Source organism: Sphaerodactylus townsendi, linkage group LG05 (genome assembly GCF_021028975.2).
Source record: "Sphaerodactylus townsendi isolate TG3544 linkage group LG05, MPM_Stown_v2.3, whole genome shotgun sequence".
Classification (NCBI taxonomy): Eukaryota; Metazoa; Chordata; class Lepidosauria; order Squamata; family Sphaerodactylidae; genus Sphaerodactylus; species Sphaerodactylus townsendi.
The window spans coordinates 59910626-59929664 of NC_059429.1; the positions used below are offsets into that span (position 1 = coordinate 59910626).

Here is a 19039-nt window from a genome sequence, read left to right on the forward strand (position 1 = left end):
CCTGAAGCCAACAAAGATGGTGGAGCACTGGCTAAATAAGTGTCCTCTCCAGAGCCCCCATAAGCACAAAGGCCACTGCATTTGATACCAGCTAGAGCAGACCTGGGCATTATACGACCCGCGGGCCACATCCGGCCCGCTGGATGACCCTGACTGGCCCGTATAAGTCACAAATAGTAAAAAATGTTAACATTTTGTCTACCATTGTTTTGAGAAATTTGTGTGAATAAATTACATTTTTTGGAAGGCAACCTCACTTTTTCATTGCCTAACTTTAACATATACTAGTCTTGCCCGCTTGTCAAAACAATGCTATTTACTGCTTTTTTATATAAAGAAATACAATAAATATTATGCAGAATTGAGTTCAGCCTTTTGGCCCGGCCCTCCACAATATTTTCTGTTTCTTATGCGGCCCCATAGAAAAAATAATTGCCCATCCCTGAGCTAGAGCTTCTGTATCAATCTCAAGAGTAGCCCTGTGTTGAGTGTATTACAGTAGACTAATCTGGAGGTAACCACAGCATGAATCACCATGGCTAAGTCAAATAGGGGACAAGCTGCCAGATCTGGCAAAGGTGAAAATATGTACCTTGGCTACATTTGTAACCTGAACCTCCTAAGATGAAGCAGTGACATAGGTATAGATTTTTTATGGGGGGGATTCGGGGGGTGGGCCATGCCCCCACCTACCCCTGGAGCCCAGTGTAAAATCTGAGTTTTGCCCCCCCCCCCCAATGGGCAGCCACTGTGATGCTGGAATCCCCCTAAACAGCATCACTTTCAATAGTGTTTAGACTAGGGAGCCCAGATTCTTCTTTTAAATCCCGCACCCTGAAACAGCATAACTTTTAATGTTTAAACTGGGGACCTCAGATTCTCCCTTTAAATCCATGCCAAAGGGAATGGATTTAAAAGGAGAATCTGGGGAAATTTGGGGGATGCCTGCTGTCAGGGGTGCAATTGTTAAGATTGCAACACCAAACTTTCAGGGTATCTTTAGGAGACTTTCCTGATGATACCCCCCAGGTTTGGTGCAGTTTGGTTCAGGGGATCCAAAGTTATGGACCCTCAAAGGTGTAGCCCCCATCTTCTATTAGCTCCCATTGGAAACAATGGGGGATGGGGGCACTCCCCTTTGGGAGTCCATAACTTTGGCCCCCTGAACCAAACCTCACCAAACCAGGATGGTATCATCAGGAGAGTCTCCCAACAAATCCCTGAAATTTTGGTGCTGCTAGCCTAAGAACTGCGCCCCCTGCAGGTAAAAAAACACTTAAAATACAAAAAAACCCAGAAACGGGGGCGGAGCTTTGGGCATGTAATGGGGGGGGGGTTGAACCTGAGAACCACCACCCCCTTACCTACGTCCTTGCGAAGAGGCAATCAGAGTCAAGCTCAAACTTCTGACAGTTGATGCAGATGCCAATTGCATCACCATGCCAATTGCACATCTGATCTCAAATCTTTCTGGCCCAGCCACAGGACCTCCATCTTTGATAGACTTACCTCAGATGACTGTCTCAGCCATTTTACTACAACTTCTAAACAGCTGACCAATAAAACTGGGGGTCATCTGCATACTGATGGGAACCTAGCCCAAACCTCCAGACCAACTGGGCGAGGGGGGAATTGTTGCTTGTGGAACTTTACACACCATCAAATGCTGCAATTACATCCTCTCCCCTTGCACTACCCTCAATCCCTGATCTTGGAGAAATTAAACCAGCCAACGCAAGGCTGCCTGACGTATCCTTGTGTCAGCAGGGCAGTGGGTCAATAGTTTGCAATCAACCATGTCAAACGCTGCCTTCAGAACAAGTAATAACAGCAGTGCAGACCCACTTTTATCCAGCTATTTCTAGAGGTCATCTGTGAGGGCCACTAATGTCATCTCTGTCCCATGGCCAGATCAGAAGCTAGACTTGAAATGGGTCCAGAGCCAATGTGTCCTCCAAGAAATCTTAGAGCTGATTCACCATTGCTCTCTCAACTACTTTACTCAGGTACAAAATATTTGATATTAGGCAGTAGCTGGATGGATCAGTAGGATCCAATTATGACTTTTTAAAAGAGCAGTCTCACCACTGTCTCCTTCAACCCTCCCTGGAACATTCCCATACTTAGGGACAGATTGATAATGTCCACAGGACAGTCCATATGCCATCACCACCAGCTTTCACCAGCCATGATGGACACAGATCGAAGGGGCAAGTAGTAGGCTTCATGGATGCCAAGATCCTGTCAACAACAGGCCAGGAGAATTGGCTGGATTGCTCCAACACAGGACCTGAAGATGGCCAAAGGGCCTCCATTTCGCTTACTTTATCAACATTGACAACCCAGATAGTACCATAGTAATGAGTCTACTATTGGCTGTAGTTAGATCTATATGAGACAGAAAAGGAGGCTGGCCCTTACAGAAATTGTGAACCAGATTCTCTTATGCCTCTTTACTTTGAGAATGTAGTGCACTTAAGTAAGAAAAATGTTAATACAGATAAGTTTCAGTAGTAGAAATTGAGTTAACTCTAGATTAATTTTATGCATAATGGAACGAAAACTTTAGGCCTTTCTGATTTTATGGGTGGCATCCAGAAATATTCACATCACTTAATTCCTTGCTGTACAGTAGCCATTTATGTCTCTTTGGTTTGTGTGCCAGGATTGGAGCTGGGGCCCATTCTCCCAGTCGCTTTAAGCTCACAGTGGCTGTGTTTTTGAATCTATCCATGGTGCAGGGTGGGAGATTCAACCCAGCAGGGCTACAAGTCTAATCCATATTAGCCCATCTTCCTATCTACTATCAGCAGCCAATTAACATCAGGAATGCTAATCAAAGATACATAGCTGGATCTTAAATGCTGGCACCACACATGGGTCTACACGGACTGACTTCAGCCTGCAGCTGCTATACTGGTGGGATCATGCGATGGAGCCCTTGCCCTTATTTGACTCATAAGATTAAAAATCAAGACTGCTATGTTCAGTTTTGCTAGGGCAGATGCATCCACTTACGTTCTTTTTGAAATTCTCGATCTACTCTTGATGTTGCTATTTGAAACCATGTCAAATAATACTCTTCATATGATACACCTGCAATCCTTCTGATAGAATAAAATTTTGGGAGATTATACAATTAGATATTTTCAAGCAGACAGTTTCACAAAGAAGTAAAATTAGAGAAAAGAGATTTTAAAGGGACATATCACAAATGAAGACAACTTTCAATGTGATTCCAGTGGCACAGGAGCCGCTCATGGAAAAGTGGTTTCTAAGTGGTTAGAGCAGTGGTGGCGAACCTATGGCACGGGTGCCAGAGGTGGCACTCAGAGCCCTCTCTGTGGGCACCCACAAACAGAGTTGTCCCTCCCACATCTAGGCTGGCCCCAAGGGGACTGGGCTCGCATTATTAGCATTTAAACTCTAATTCCTTGGGGAAGCAGTGTAGAGTAACCCTGTTAAAGCGCTGCTAAACTCCACCTCGATTTTCTCATGTGAAGAACTAAAGTGCGCATCCTTTACCTGGAGAGTAAGCTCAGTTGCCTTGCTGGCAATGGGGCCTGCTTCTGAGTAAACCCTCCTCGGGTCGTGATTCACCCATTGGAATTGTTGCACGGTTGCTTCAAAGCAAAGCCACCAACTTCCACCGCCTCGGAGCCAAAACTAAACTAAACTAAAACCTCAGTATTCAGGTTAAATTGCCGTGTTGGCACTTTGCGATAAATAAGTGGGTTTTGGGTTGCAATTTGGGCACTCAATCTCGAAAAGGTTCACCATCACTGGGTTAGAGTAATATGTAAAAAGGCTTCTCAATCTCATTAAATTTCCAAATGAAAACTCTCAACTAGATGATACATATGCCACAATTTGGGTAAGCAGTGGCGTAGGAGGTTAAGAGCTCATGTATCTAATCTGGAGGAACCGGGTTTGATTCCCAGCTCTGCCGCCTGAGCTGTGGAGGCTTATAACTTTTGGGGAATCCAGATTAGCTCTGTATTTAATTCCTCCCACACACGTCCAGCTGGGCTTACTCTTGGAGGCTAGCTGCCACAGCTTCTCGGAGACTCTCTCAGCTCCCTAACTCTACCTCTTTAAGAGCAGGGTGTTTGTTGTGAGGGGGGAAGGGCAAGGAGATTGTAAGCCCCTTTGAGTCTCCTGCAGGAGAGAAAGGGGGGATATAAATCCAAACTCTTCTAAGGATTGCCTGACCTAACTGACATCACACAAAACATGTGGGAACGAATGTTGTCCCTTATCTCATGCATTGTCTATCTGAGCCCCACTATATTTTCTTTTTCTTTCAAGTCATGAGGTCTGTAGAGCCAGATTCATCTCATGAGCATGACAGGGTGGTGGGGCGGAGGAAGACTTCAGTCTTCCTTTCCACACTAGCTAAGCTAAAACACCTCTGCTGTTGGGCACCACATGCTGCAGTCATTATACAAGGAGACCCACAGTGGGGCAAACAGTCCCCTCCACAGCTGTTTTGGCTCAGGAAAACTGTACGAGAGGGTAGGCTGAAGTCCTTTTCTTCTCAAGTCATGTTTATAAGCCAACTTTGACACTGTATGACCATTAGTTCCGCCATGTTACATGTGACATGAGTCAGGTTTGAGGGACCCTTGTCTCATGCATTGTTTAGCTGAGCCTGACTCTTTTTCCTTTTTCTGTCTCAAGTCATGAGCAATACAAGTACACACATTCCTTAATCACCTAATCAAAAAAAAAGACACTTTCTGCACAGCATTAAACACACACAAAACAATCATGTCCTTTGATCCAACAGGTAGGAGCTAATGGTGGTAGGGGAGATCCCTCCTTCCATTCCATTTAGCTAATGATAAAAGAATGGACTGCTGCTGCTTACAGAACTGGCTAGAGGCTTCTCTGCCTGTTCCTTTTAACAGGGCTGGAGGACCTGGAGCTATGCAAGCATGGTCTTGCACTCGGAGATAACTTCTGCAAGGCATTTCTTGCCATTGTCTATACAACAAGCATCTTTATTGAGACACACAGAGGTCAAGGAGGAAAAACAATGAGATAGCTGGCAAAATTACACACAGCCTTTGTGCAGAAAGTCCTTAAGGCTTTCAGTGCCTTATGCTCTGTTTTGTTCATGACATAAAACTTTTGGATCACAGGATCTCAATAATTAAATACCAATCAGCCAACATAACTTTATAAATTATACAGGGAGACACAAAGATGTCTGAGTTTTGAAGAGCTCTGTGTGCTGACTGACTACTGGGGCTATTTCAACAAGAAACAAAAAAGTTGCTCAAACCTTCTACCTTGTGAAATGACAAGAATCTTGAGCACAACCCTAATTATTCTTGGCTCATTTGATGCCCTTGCCTTGCTCCCTCCCCCTCATTGGCCTTTGTTGTCCTGTAAAATGACAACAGCTGCTCTTTAAAGGCTATGCTTTTGTTTCTCTTTAACTCTGTGAGAATTTGCTTCAGCCCCTGACTGTAAAGCTAGGATTTATTTATTCATTAGTATCTCATATGAATATGGTACTTTTCCATTTCCAAGCCAAAACATTTTCTCAAGGCAGATATGCCAAACATTTCAAATTATACAACACCTGAATATTTTACCAGGACCTCTACAACTTGGTCTGGATCCCCAGGTGCATCTTATCCAAAAGGCCTACACCAGCCTTGCATTGCTACTACTAGCAGTTTGTTCTTTGTGGGGAAACTCGAGCAGCACTGACTGATATTGACATAACTGGGGACATGATCAGGGCCATTAAGCATTACATTGATGTTTTAAAGAAGGGGGGGGCAGGATCAGAGGCGCAGCAGGGGGGAAAGCGCCCGGTGCACTAGTGCATCCTTCACCCCTGCCATGCCCCTGGAATACCCTCACCACGCCCCCACAGGGGCACATGCCCGGTGCGTTGCGCACCCCTCTCTGCCGCCCCCTTGGAGCTATGCCTCTAGGCAGGATGAGTTTCCTTGTAGCACTGTGGGCATGCATAGTATGTGGATAAGGAGGGATTCATGTGGATTCACTTGAGAAAGGTCACCCTTTTATTTGATCATTGGTTCCTCCCTTCCTACCCTTCCACTGCTTTCTATTTTTTCTTTCTCCATTATCATTGCTGCTGTCCCCCTTTTTCCTCCCTGCTTGATATTCCAGGGCTGCTTGATGTGACAGTGACTTGGTCTTGTAATCCACTCCCTACAGTTGATGCAAAGAGGTGTCATGGAGCACAAATTGCACTTTTGGCTGCATGATTCTCATCACTGCTTGCAGGGGGCTGCTCCAAGAACCTTGGAGGACAAAGGGGGAAAGAGACAGACAGCAGCAATATGGGGACTAACAGTGGTGGACTGACCAACCTCTTCCTCCACCACTGCAAGACTCCCCATCACAGTGTATCTTGGGAGTTGCTAGGCAACTGTCAAAATGGCAGCTTGTTATCTTGTGACATTTGTTATCTTCAGGAAATTGAAATCCCTATTTAATTGTTTTCATCCACTCCTTGTCATTCCAGACTCCTAGGACAAACATCTCTCACCACTCCTTGCTCTGGGGATACACCCAGTACTGAGATGTGCAGGGGGCACATGCCAGGGTGAACCAGCGCTGTATGGTTTGCCTGTGGGGCCGCTTGGCCCTGCGAGCACCTTGGTCAGCTGGCACCAGGACCAGCAGCTGTAGGAGCCCATGAAGCCTTGGGAGACCAGAAGGGCAGGTGTCAGTAGCCAAGTGGATGTGGTCCAGCAGGTGCTTACTGAGAACCACTCCCACATCGCCCAGCTCTCCTTGCTCCATGACTGCCAGTGCTGACACAGCCACCACCACTGTCAAAGTCCTGTCCAAGCACCACACTGTGGAATTTCTGGCAGCCACCTGGCCAGCTGAATGGTCAGGGGAGGGCCGTGGATGGGCTGGCCAGCACTGACTGGTCAATGGAACAGGTCCAGGCTGAGTTGCCCAATCATGGCGCTGACAGGGAAGCCGACCAATTGTTGAGGAGAACACCCATGATGTCTGCATCTAGTCTTCTCTGTGTGGCTGTGTAGCTATGCAGGCGCATCTGGGAAAATTACAAAAAAATCGCTCACAAGGCTCCTCTGTGCAAAAGGGGGTGAGATGGTCGATGTGCTCACTGACCGTGGGATGGTCAGCCATGCAAACAACCCATGGCTAAAGTGCCTTCATTAATACTGGATGCAACCCAGTTTACTTTGGCTATGCGGAGTGGACTGTTCTTCAAGATGTGTACAGGGATCTCCCTTTGCTGTATTTCATTTCATTGTGTATATTTTTTATCTGCATCCTGAGGTCCAGGTTCAGATTAGATATAAACATAGATATGTGATTTATTTCACTGATTTCAGACAGTACAGTGACCGTAATTTGAATGGTTACAGATGAAAAATTTTGGTGGCCTATTCCCATAACCCCAACCAGCTTCTATTACCTTGGTTGTTGAGGGGTAGATTCTTCAGGTGCAACATAAAATTTGATTGATGTTGTGGGCTGCTGCTCTGTGACAGCAACAGCTACAAAAGAAAACAATTTATTTTAATGTACAGCTTCATTCCATTCCATCCACATGCTTCCATGCCACCCAAATGATACACCAAGCATGGTTCAGATACTGGTATACCACAGACATGTGGCCACTTTAAAAAAGTTCATAGCAACCATGTTTCTTACAACAGTGTCAAAGAGGCTGTTCATATAATTTGTGCCACTCTCACTGCATACTGAGGGCATGAGGCCCCATAGATGAATGTGTGGGGCTCAATAAGCATTTAAAGCAGATCAAAGTAGGTTGAGGAATCTAATTCACATATCACGTAGCTAAATTATGACCCAAGCTTAGTGGCACATTGTATAGCTCCTCTCCAATGTTAAAAACTTTCTCATAGAAGTCAGTCCTATGAAATTCAATTATATTTATTCACACCTTCATGGGAGGCCACCTCATGTTTTGAGGAACCACATTCTGAGGAAATACGGTGGTTAACAAAACCCTAAAGAGAGATATCCCCCTCCCAGAAATTTTGATTTTTTTCCCCTAAAAAAAGAAAAATAATGGGGAAAAATTTAAATATATGTAATACTTCCTTATCAAATCTAAACTCATTTTACTACTTTAACTGCATAAACTGAATGGTTTATAACATAGCACATAAAATTGTATTGTCATATTTATGGAATTTAGAAGCAAAACTGCCTTAGTTTTCTGCAAGTAAAATTGTGAATTGTACCCCAATACCCCACAGAAGGAAAGAGCTACAAATTGTACACTGTGCTACGTTAGCACAGGTATCTTAGTATTTGCCACCTGGGAGACAGGAAAAAAGTAAATTAACAAGTGAAAAAAGCAAACATATTCTTGAAAGCATGCTGTGTATGTCTATAGTATACATAGGTAGTATCAAAATATTTATAATATGCATTTTGGCAAAGGCAGTCCCACACAGAACACATTATAGTAATCTAACCTGGATGTGATCACAGCATGGATCGCCATAGCCAGATCACATTTTTTGAGAAACAGCCACAGCTAAAAGTTGCTACAGAGGTCTCCAGGTATAGGGCAGAATCCAACAGCACTGCTAAACTATGAGTGTGCTCCTTCAGGGAGAGTGCAATCCCATCCATGGTATTCTAACCTTTTGGTTTCAACCATGCTTATCATTCATCAATATATACCTCAGTCTTGTTAGACTAAGCATCACTTTATTAGCCCTCATTTATCCCTTTACTTTATCCAGGCAACTCTTGCCACCAGCTCAGCAGTTAAGGAGAAAAAGAGCTATGTTTCATGCATATATTGGTGGCAAGATGCCAAATTCCAGAATGGTCTCTCCCAGTGGTTTAAAATAGATGTTAAACATAATAAGAACAAGATCCCAAAGGAACCCCAGAGGATAAATGCCTTGTGGCCAAGACATGATTTCCCCTGCCCTGCATCATCTTCTGGACAGCAGAACAAACAAAGCACAGTGCCCCCTACTCCCAGCCAGCCTCTCTGAAAGGATACCATGGTTAATGATATTGAAAGCTGCCAAGAAGTTCAGGAGAATCTATAGGGGATACACTTTCCATCACTCTTGCAGCAAAGATAGGTAAACGAGGCTATTTGCATCACAATCTGGATTGAAATGGGTCTTGATCAGAAAAAAATTGGGAGGGTATGGGATACATTCCATCACAGTGGCAACCTTGTGCCAACATTTCCTTGGGCTCAATACACAGTACAAAGTGGTGGTAAAGTAAAATAAAGGACAAAATGGACAAGAAGAGAATGACATAAGCCACCCTGTGTCCCTATTGGGGAGAAAGATGGGGTATAAATAAATAAACAAAATAATGGTACTGCTGTCCATATGTAGTTTCCATAGCAGATATGTCAAACAGTAATTATGGCACTGAAGGAATCCTTGATACAACAATCCGAACTTTCTCTAATAGCGTTACTCTCACCCGCATTTTCCAGCTCATGACCTCTGTATCACCTCTGAAAATTGCCTGGCAACTGTGTTTTGTGAGATCACAGATCCGCCAAAAGAGCCCATGCTCGAGTTACATTGCCAATCACACTAATTAAAATTTACTGCTGGGCATAAAATAGGGGTCTTTTAAAAAGCCATTTAAGAGGTTTCGTCTAAAACTCCCTATGGTGCTTAAAAGAATATATTTATGACTAATAGCAGAAAGCATGGAGGTTTATTACCTTCTAGGCGCTGGCTAGCGGTAACACACTTTATAACTCTTTTTCTATACAGGGAAATATTGTTCTTCAGGATTTTAGCTGCCTCCGTATTTACTGCATTATCCAGAACTGGATTAGACAGCATAACCTGCAAGAACATACATACCAGTTTTCAAAACAGTTTCAATCAACTTGCTTCAATGATGTAAAGTAGGTTACAAACACAATTTAAATGAGAAAGTTTGGAAGAGACTGGATACAGGCTTCACTTTGCATGCAAAGATAAAGGTTCAGGATCAGCCTACACTCCAGCAACACGAAGCTAGAGTAAATGTTACTTGTATAAGTTTGCCATGGAGCCTTGCAGTCATACTTCACTTGCAAGTCTCCATGGTAAACTTGTGAAAGGAGTAATGTCCAATTTGACTCTCAGTAGCAGCAAAGGAAGGGTATGAGAAGAAGCTCTCATTTATTTTGTTGGTATTTCTCCCTGGTAAGAGATACCCTTTCCATTACAGCAGAGCGCACAGGGGCAAAACACAGCAGAGCTTACCCAGGGTTGTGTGCATGTGTGCTGAGAACAAATGAAGCTTAAAGCCAATTTGTAGTTTCAAACTAAGGAGTTTATATTAGAGAAGTTTATTCCAAATAGACAAGTGGAGAGTTAGGTTCTCTATTGTAATCTGACTGGATTGACAGAGATGCTGTGTACATCTCTCTCCACATAGTACAAGATGGAGCAGTATGCGTGCAAGAAAAGTGGAATGTGGAGAAAAAGCAGGAAGGAAGGAAGTTCCCTGACAGTAGCAATCTACACATCAAAGTGATAGTGTCAGGGCAGTGGGGGAAAAATGCCCAGTGTCTTGATCTCTCTAGTTATCTGAATCACTAATCAGTCCCTCTCCGTCACTGAGCTAGGAGACAACACAGTCCTTCACTTCCAACATCTTTGCTGTGTTGAACAGAACACAAGCATTTCATAGCATAAGGGCCAAACTACATGACACGCCTGACACATTTTGGGTCATGAGAGCCTAACCAAATTGCAGTGAGATGTACATTGGGGGAACTCAACTTTACAAAATGCTGGTTTGGTTCTGCAAAGGAGGAAGGAGTTTTCACTGAAAGGAAGGGTGGCAGGCAGGATTTTAATTCCTTTTCTCTAGCACCTTGTGACCTGCTTCCATCCTTTCCACTAGCAAAAGCTGGTTGGGAGGAATACCAGAAGCTCCTGCTCTCCCCTTTGAAGTGCTTCTTTGCAGGGTCAACAAATGAGTGCTTTTTCAGTCTGGTCACCCACCAGTGACCCAGCATGTTTTGACCACATTGTGTTATATCTGAAGACTCCTCAGTTCCTTCCTGAGGTAGCAAATGGTGCAGGTTCATAAGTCTTGATCTTCACAAGCATAGCATAGGTGCATGGGGTCTGAGATGCTGTCTCTGTGGAGAAATTAGGGCCTTGGGTTACAGTGTTGCAGCCCTGGCATAGCAGGAGTCTACATTCTGTACACAGAACACAGGAATTATTGCATTGCTTTCTATCAGGACTTGTCCAGCTGATGTTCTATCTGGATTTGTGCAAACTGTATCATAAAAAGGCAGGCATTAATTTTCATGGTGTACCTAGGTCTTGATGGAAAGCTAGCCATGTGAATATACTATCCAGGCTGATCTATGCCGGGCTATGTCAGCCATGAGAACAAGGATGGCATCAAGTTGTTCAGCTACTGTTTCCTGTATTGGCTCACATGTAGGGTTGCCAAAGAACTAGAAGAAAAATGTCCCAACCCTTTAACAGAGGTTTAATGTGTAGAAATTGGCAACTGAAGCTTTCTATGACATGAAGGTAAATATCATCTGCTGGTAGATAGCATCACATTAAACTCTACATAGAAACCCTACATGTGGACCACTAGGGGGGCAATAGCTGAACAACCTGTAACTCAATGATGAGACAAGCCAAAGAAGAACTTTCCATCTCTACTACTACTCTATTGTCAAAAGCACTATCACAGACCTTTCATCCCAATTAAGAACCTCAATTACTGCTCCTCTTACATACATTTCCTTTAACACTAGCATTGCACAAAGCAGATAACTGATAGGGTCACATTATCAAATAATGAGATTTTTAAGAAACTTAAAGCAGAAGAATTCTGCAAGCATTTTACTGGTTTTCTCTTTTTATCAGAATAATATCAGAACAAGTTAATGACATGCATGAAAAGCACAGAAAGGAAATATGGAAATATGATTTATTTTTAAATTTCTTATCTTTGTTTTAAAAACAGTAAGAGTAAGGAGTCTGAACATAACTGCTTGCCCTGCAAGCTTACATACCACAGTGAACTGCTTCTCCCCCTTCATATCAAATACATTTCCTTTGATGTCTGCCTTGAAAAACTGACCAAACTACTGGGCTGAATCAGTGATCCATTTGTGCAAGGACTGGACATCTTCTCTGCTTTCCTATCTCCTCCAGCAGCCATTCCTGACTCTGGGAATATTCCAGAGTTGTGAATAAAATTCTCCCTTCCTGACGCTTCCACCCAAAAGGTCCCTTGTCCATCTCACTGCACCCTACTGACCCACACGACTGCTACTCCAGATGGGGGTCCTACATTATTCCCAGAAAAGGAAACCTGGAGGGGTGGGGGGAGATCTGTGACCATTAATGCCTTATGCTGATGGATCAGTGATTCCAAACTATTACAGGGTTCAGCGAAAGCAAGACATAAATTCCTTCCTCAAATGTGTAAGTGCTATGATAAGAATCCAAAAACAGTGAAACTTGTTTTGTGAACTCAAGAGAACTTTGCACATATTTTGCTCAAGCCTCCCATGCCACATGGAAAGAATCTGTTGAAATTGAGAAGAATTCCAAAAGCACTTCTTAATATGGAATTCAATGAAGGGATCTAATGAAAGAAAACAAAAGATTAACATTCCACTGGATCAGCAAAGGTCCCCTTTTCCCCCCAGACACTGTTCATTAAAAAGTAAGATAAATTCTTTCTACAGTTCTTCTTTTACCTGGATAATAAGAAGGATACTACTCATTGTTAACTTCATGTTCCACTTGGAAGGATCATCTAGAAAATCCACACAAGGTCTCCCAGTCGCTGGGTCCACTTCAATGGAAAACAAAAGCATTCATATTAACCAGAAGATTCAGATTTCACATAAGTGTGTGCGTGTATATATATGTATCATCTGCTGGTTATATATATATATAACCAGCAGATGATACATATATATACATGAAAAAAAATTATACTGTCTTTCAATCATTTGCATTTACATGTTGATTAATGATCTATGATCTTTACTTGCTTGTTTAACCTGCACTTTTATTTTTTAAAAATTATGCATAATATATTGTATCAGTCAACTTTAACTTTTGTTATATATAACCGACTTATGTTTTAATATATACAATGTAATCCCTTATATATGTTTATTTTATATGATACTTCAGTAGGATAATAATAGTTTAAATACCGTATATACTCATGAATAAGTCGAATTTTTCAGCACATTTTTAATGCTGAAAAAGCTCCCCTCGACTTATATGCGGGTCATTAAAAATTTTTGTGTTTTTACTTTGCCGGCCAGCAGGGGGCGCAGTTTTTATGCTAGTGGCACCAAAATTTCAGGGTACCCTCAGAAGACACTCCTGATGGTACCAGCCAAGTTTGGTGAGGTTTGGTTCAGGGGGTCCAAAGTTATGGACCCCCAAAGGAGGTGCCCCCATTCCCCATTGTGTTCAATGGGAGCTATTAGTAGATGGGGCTACCCTTTTGAGGGTCCATAACTTTGGACCTTCTGAACCAAACTTCACCAAATCTGGCTGGTCTTATCAGGAGAGTCTCTTTATGATACCAGCCAGGTTTGGTGAAGTTTGAGTCAGGGGATCCAAAGTTATTGACCCCCAAAAGGGGTGCCCCATCCCCCATTGTTTACAATGGAAGCTAATAGTAGATTTTCCATTTCTGATAATATCCATCTTAAAATCTAAGTTGGGTTACATTTGGACATACAGATGATGATGAGGAATCCAGTTTTGGAGGATTTTAACTTGTGTTTTAGCTTGGTTGCTGGTTGAGCTAAGGTTTTTGTACTTTTAAAGTTATTGTTGATACCATATTGTTCTTGTTGACCCTCTTTTCCACTTACAGAGCCAGTTTACTGTTTTTCTTTGAAATAAATATTCAAAAACATTTAACCTACTGATGCCTCAATTGATGTAATTTTATTGGTATCTATTTTTATTTTTGAAATTTACCAGCAGCTGCTGCATTTCCCACCCTCGACTTATACGCGTCAATAAGTTTTCCCCGTTTTTTGTGGTAAAATTAGGTGCCTTGACTTATATGCGGGTTGACTTATACACGAGTATATACGGTAATCAAATATTTTTCCTGAAAATCCGGGTTCAGAGCCCAATTCCTTGTACTATTCCATAAAATCTATTGGATTTCCCCTCTAAATTGTCACCTCTCCCAGGTGGTCACTCTTTTTCCTAACTTTGCTATATTTTCATTTTCCCTCATTTTCCCCCTTCTCATCCACTTATAACCAATGGATACACAGTTCAACAGGATATATATTTTTTCAGTTTTGATTTTTCCATTTTTTTTAAACGAACGAAACTAGTGACAAGTGGTTCCTGACTTTCTTGGGGGGGTGGATTGTTACCATACTGACCTGGCATAGTGGGGGGAATGCTTATTCACAGGTATCCCTACCCACACACCGGCCTAAAGGGTGATGCTGGCTTTGCAGAGATGGGGGCCCCATTCTCTGGCAATAGTCAGGTCCACCTACAAGGAACTTCCAGGAATGTTTTTCCTTTCTGTTCTCATTCTCTCAGCTTGCTTGCCATAGCAGCACATTTTCAGCTCCACAGCCAAAGAATGTGTCCTCAACACAATACAGTGGCGCTACTGCATGGATATTCATTTCCAGCCACAAGAGGACCCCGATGACATTGCCTTCCCTGATTATCTTAATCCAAGATACTCCCTTCTGTAACTAATTTCTCCTGACCACCGTACAATGCACTCTATTGTTTCTCAAACAATCCATTTGAGCACCTCCCAGAGGTTATCCTAGCACCTTCCAAAGGTCATCCTGACACCCTCAATGGTGGTTCTTCACCCTATAAATATCCTACCCTCCAAAGGGCCAATCGCCCAGTGCCATTGACATTTTTTTTGTCTTTGTCACTGTGCCCATCGCATTGCCCCCTGGAACCAGATGCTGGCCATTTGGTTCTGAACCCCAGATCTTCTTCACATCACGATCAGGTCATATTAATAACATATGTATATATCCCATACCCCTTTCTATTCCAAACCTATTTTCCAACCTATTTATATCTTAGGAACTCTGTATGTGTGTGTGTGCTTATTGCATTAAATCAAGTGCTTGTGAACCTCTTAGACCTACAATAAAGATTATTAAATTTGCATTATATTCCTCTCTGTGGATTTTCTTCCAATGGCTGATCTTCGTGTACATTAGTATTAAAGATTCCCAACCAAGCCTCTTGTAATATTAATAAGCAGTCTGCTCTGACCTAATTTTCCCCACATTATTGAGAGACTGCGTCTTCATCCTGAGTAATAGAACCAGCCAACTGACCATTTGTCATAATACATATATTTATTTACTTTATTTATACACTACATTTCTCTATAATGGAGTCTCAAGGCAATTTATATCATTCTGCTAAAATAGGGTCTCCCAGATTTGAATCTAAAATTTTAACCAACACACTACATTGGTTAATATGCGACTGCTGTTATTGAGCGGCAGCAAGCATCTGGGCAGTGAATTATGCAAATTACATTGTAGCAAGTTGCCTGGTGGTTGCTGCCAAATCTGGCCACAACAAATCCTCCCTCAAAAGACAAAATAGCCCTAGAAAGTTCCCAGCATCACCCCGCCCCCTTTTATTGACAAACCAAGGCTTGAAGGCTGGCAATTCTGCTGCGGTAGCTTAGCAATGGGCACTGAGGGCATTCATTTCTTAAAACTACAGGTGCTGCTTCTATCATTTTGCAACACAATGTATCTGCTCAAGACTGAAATATTACAATGAAAATCTTGGGTGCACATTTATTTATTTAAATATATTTTGCCCTTCCTCTTTACTCAAGAAGTTTATAAATCATAATTACAAGCATGACAACCTAAAACCAACACAATGAAAGCCCAAATACCCCTACCTCCTTATGTTCAGGGCATAACTCCAAGTTTGAAGTAAAAAAAATCATTCCCCAATGCCCATTTTTAAAAGGAACAGGAGATACATAAAACACACTACAGAATGATACTTCTCTTCAGCACTGAGTCTCCACTATAAAACTAAGTAGGTATGATCAGTATAATTCTCCATCTGAAGTTATGCATCAGCATAATTCTCCATCTGAAGTCTGAACACACAGGAGGGCAGAGGAGAAAGAAAATGCAAAATATATTGCAACATGTTTTCTTCCTGGACATTGCACTAAAGCATGTTTAAAGACAGAAGCTGAAGTATGGTTTTCTCAGAGGTATGTAATAGTGAAATAGTTCATGTAGGGGGAAATGCTTGGTTTGACATACTGGTCCAAAGTCATTTAGAGCTTTATGGATATTCAGCATCTTAAAATGTGTCTATAAGTTCAGTGTTTTAGGACCAGTTTTACAGATCCACCTCAATCTGGGCCACATTAAGTTTTCAAACCTTTTCCCAGTATATATAACTACTGAAGAACAAATCTGGTTAGTGAGGAAACCCTGTCTAGGCTCCTGATCAGCTTCCACTGAAGGCACACCACAATCAATATGAATCTTGCCATAAATGATTCTAGAAGTTACAAAAGGCATGATTGATAGATATGAGAGACCGGAATTGGTTCAGTGGCTAGAGCTGTATTTGCATGTCCTCCAGAAAGCTGGGTGACCTAGGAAAATCATTATCTTTTGGCATAACCTAACTCTCAGAATGTTGTGAGGCTAAAGTGGAGCACTGACATCCACAAAAAACAAATGAATGATAACTTTGTTTAGGAAAAGGCTGATAAACTGTCCTTACCATTAGGATGGAAAGGAATAGTGGTGAAGTTGATGCTTGGAGGTACCTTGTTGTAATTTTCAGTATACTTCATTACTAGTTGGAGTACAGCTCCTAACATAAATAAACAGGATTCCATCACACATACATACAGATGCAGCTCAAACCTAACTAGCTAGCTTAGAAATATTTCCCAATGAATTCCATATGGCTTCCGTCCTAGTAAGTGTACATATTATTGTACCTTCCATTATTAATCTTCTTGAAGTCATATCTAGGGTTGTTAGTCACCAGAGGCTGGATGCTGATCTTTAAATTTCCTGCAGTAATGGGAAACAAGGCAGCCTCAGTTCCCATCACCCTCACCAGCCTTTCTGTTGCTTCCTCCCTCTCCAAAGAGAAAAGCAGGACACACATATGTGCCACATAAGAGGGGAGTGACTGAGATGGGTAATGAGACCAGGATAGGAATGAGTGGCGGGAACTAGGGATTGCCTTGTTGTCCAGCAGAGTAGATGATTTAAATATATGTATCTGGTGTCTAACTGGGTTGTGAAGAAGGAAAGTTGTTTATTCCTGTACTTTATTTTGTTTTGTTCACAGTGAGTAGTAGAACTGCATTAATTACACACACATTCATGTTCTACTCTATTAATTTTTTAAAAAATAAAAAGTTGTATATGTTGCGATATTTCATAGATACCTTCTTTTGAACAACAGTAAAGCTGTGTATGTGCATGTTATATTTTTAAGTTAAAATATTTTTTCAACATTTCATTTTTGCACAGAAAAAAAATCAGCATGGGTGATATTGCATTTTAAAGTTATTTGTACAGTACACTTGCCACCTGTTTCAAGGAACTGTTCTTTAATATTAATAGAAGAAGAAGAAGAGTTTGGATTTATATCCCCACTTTTTCTCCTGTAGGAGACTCAAAGGGGCTTACAATCTCCTTGCCCTTCCCCCCTCACAACAAACACCCTGTGAGGTAGGTGGGGCTGAGAGAGCTCTGAGAAGCTGTGACTAGCCCAAGGTCACCCAGCTGGCGTGTGTGGGAGTGTACAGGCTAATCTGAATTCCCTAGAGAAGCCTCCACAGCTCAGGAGGAAGAGCGGAGAATCAAACCCGGTTCCTCCAGATTAGATACACGAGCTCTTAACCTCCTACGCCTCCTACGCCACTGGAAAAATAGATATGCAACTTTAATTCATTAAGAAAACAGCATGTCCCAATAAAGTAGTGCCATTGTTCTGATGTATGTAAGGCATCATTTTCTTGGTTTCAAGATGTGTTTTTAATATGGAGCATTTGAAGTGACAACTCTATTACAAAGTTAAATTTAGTTAATTGAAGAATTATTTGTGAATGACAGAATAATATACTTATAATACACTTACAATCATTAACATCATTGAACTACACAATCATTAACCGAGACAAACCATATCAAGCAAGGCAGAAATAATTAAGGCTAGATAAAACTACATTTCAGCATTTTGAAATTACTGAAAAGCCTTCCAAGTCTTTTGGAACATTCACATTTTGAGGAGTTTCTTTGGAATCATATAGAACAGTGGTTCTCAACTTGGGGGTCGAACTACCCTTTCACAGGGGTTGCCTAAGACTCTCTGCATCAGTGTTCTCCATCTGTAAAATGGATAAATGTTAGGGTTGGGGGTCACCACAACATGAGGAACTGTATTAAAGGGTGGCAGCATTAGGAAGGTTGAGAACCACTGATATAGAAGAACTTAATAGTAGCACCTTTCGAGTACAACATCAAACTTTACTATAAAATTCATAAGGAATGGGATAACTTACCTTCCCATAGAGAATCCTTTAGTCCTTGGATCTCAGCTGCCCATTCCATGAAGTTATCTTCTAAAGGTGTAACAGAAATACCCTAAAAAGGAGTGTTGGGGGTGGGGGGGGGGATATCATTGGCTTTACTAGTTTATTTTCCTTTGAGACAATGAGTACATTTTAATGAAAAGAATGTCTGTATTTCTTTTACATGTGATGTAGTTTACAAATTCATTTTGTTTTAGAAATTGTTATTTATTGTATAGTCTTATCATGAGAAAAGAGAGAACCGCCATCAAGCTCATTCCTGACATGGATAGATTTTTTTAAAAATAAACACAGAGAGATTTTCACAAGTTCCCCCACCCACTCTCTTCACTTCTACTCCATTCTGATGGAGGAATGGGCAGTATATATATTTCCATCAACTAAAGGCAAATCCTACCTATGGAAGCAGCGTTGTAAGTCTTCCAACAGTGGGATA

At 41.8% G+C, this 19039-nt stretch overlaps 1 protein-coding gene across 6 annotated transcripts in view; it reads right to left on the reverse strand.

Moving 5' to 3' along the window:
• The window catches only part of UBE2U (ubiquitin conjugating enzyme E2 U), a 53412-nt gene that overhangs the window by 32437 nt on the left and 1936 nt on the right, over positions 1-19039 (reverse strand). For 2 of the 6 annotated variants that reach the window (XM_048495914.1, XM_048495910.1), the window contains 6 exons: positions 18574-18655; positions 16773-16865; positions 12722-12819; positions 9710-9836; positions 7442-7523; positions 3019-3107 (listed from right to left, as the gene is read on the reverse strand). In XM_048495914.1, coding sequence (XP_048351871.1) covers positions 3019-3107; positions 7442-7523; positions 9710-9836; positions 12722-12819; positions 16773-16865; positions 18574-18622 — 538 coding nt within the window. In that variant the 5' untranslated portion in view covers positions 18623-18655. The remainder of the gene's footprint in view (positions 1-3018; positions 3108-7441; positions 7524-9709; positions 9837-12721; positions 12820-16772; positions 16866-18573; positions 18656-19039) is intronic. The other 4 variants (XM_048495915.1, XM_048495912.1, XM_048495911.1 and 1 more) reach the window with 3 other exon arrangements.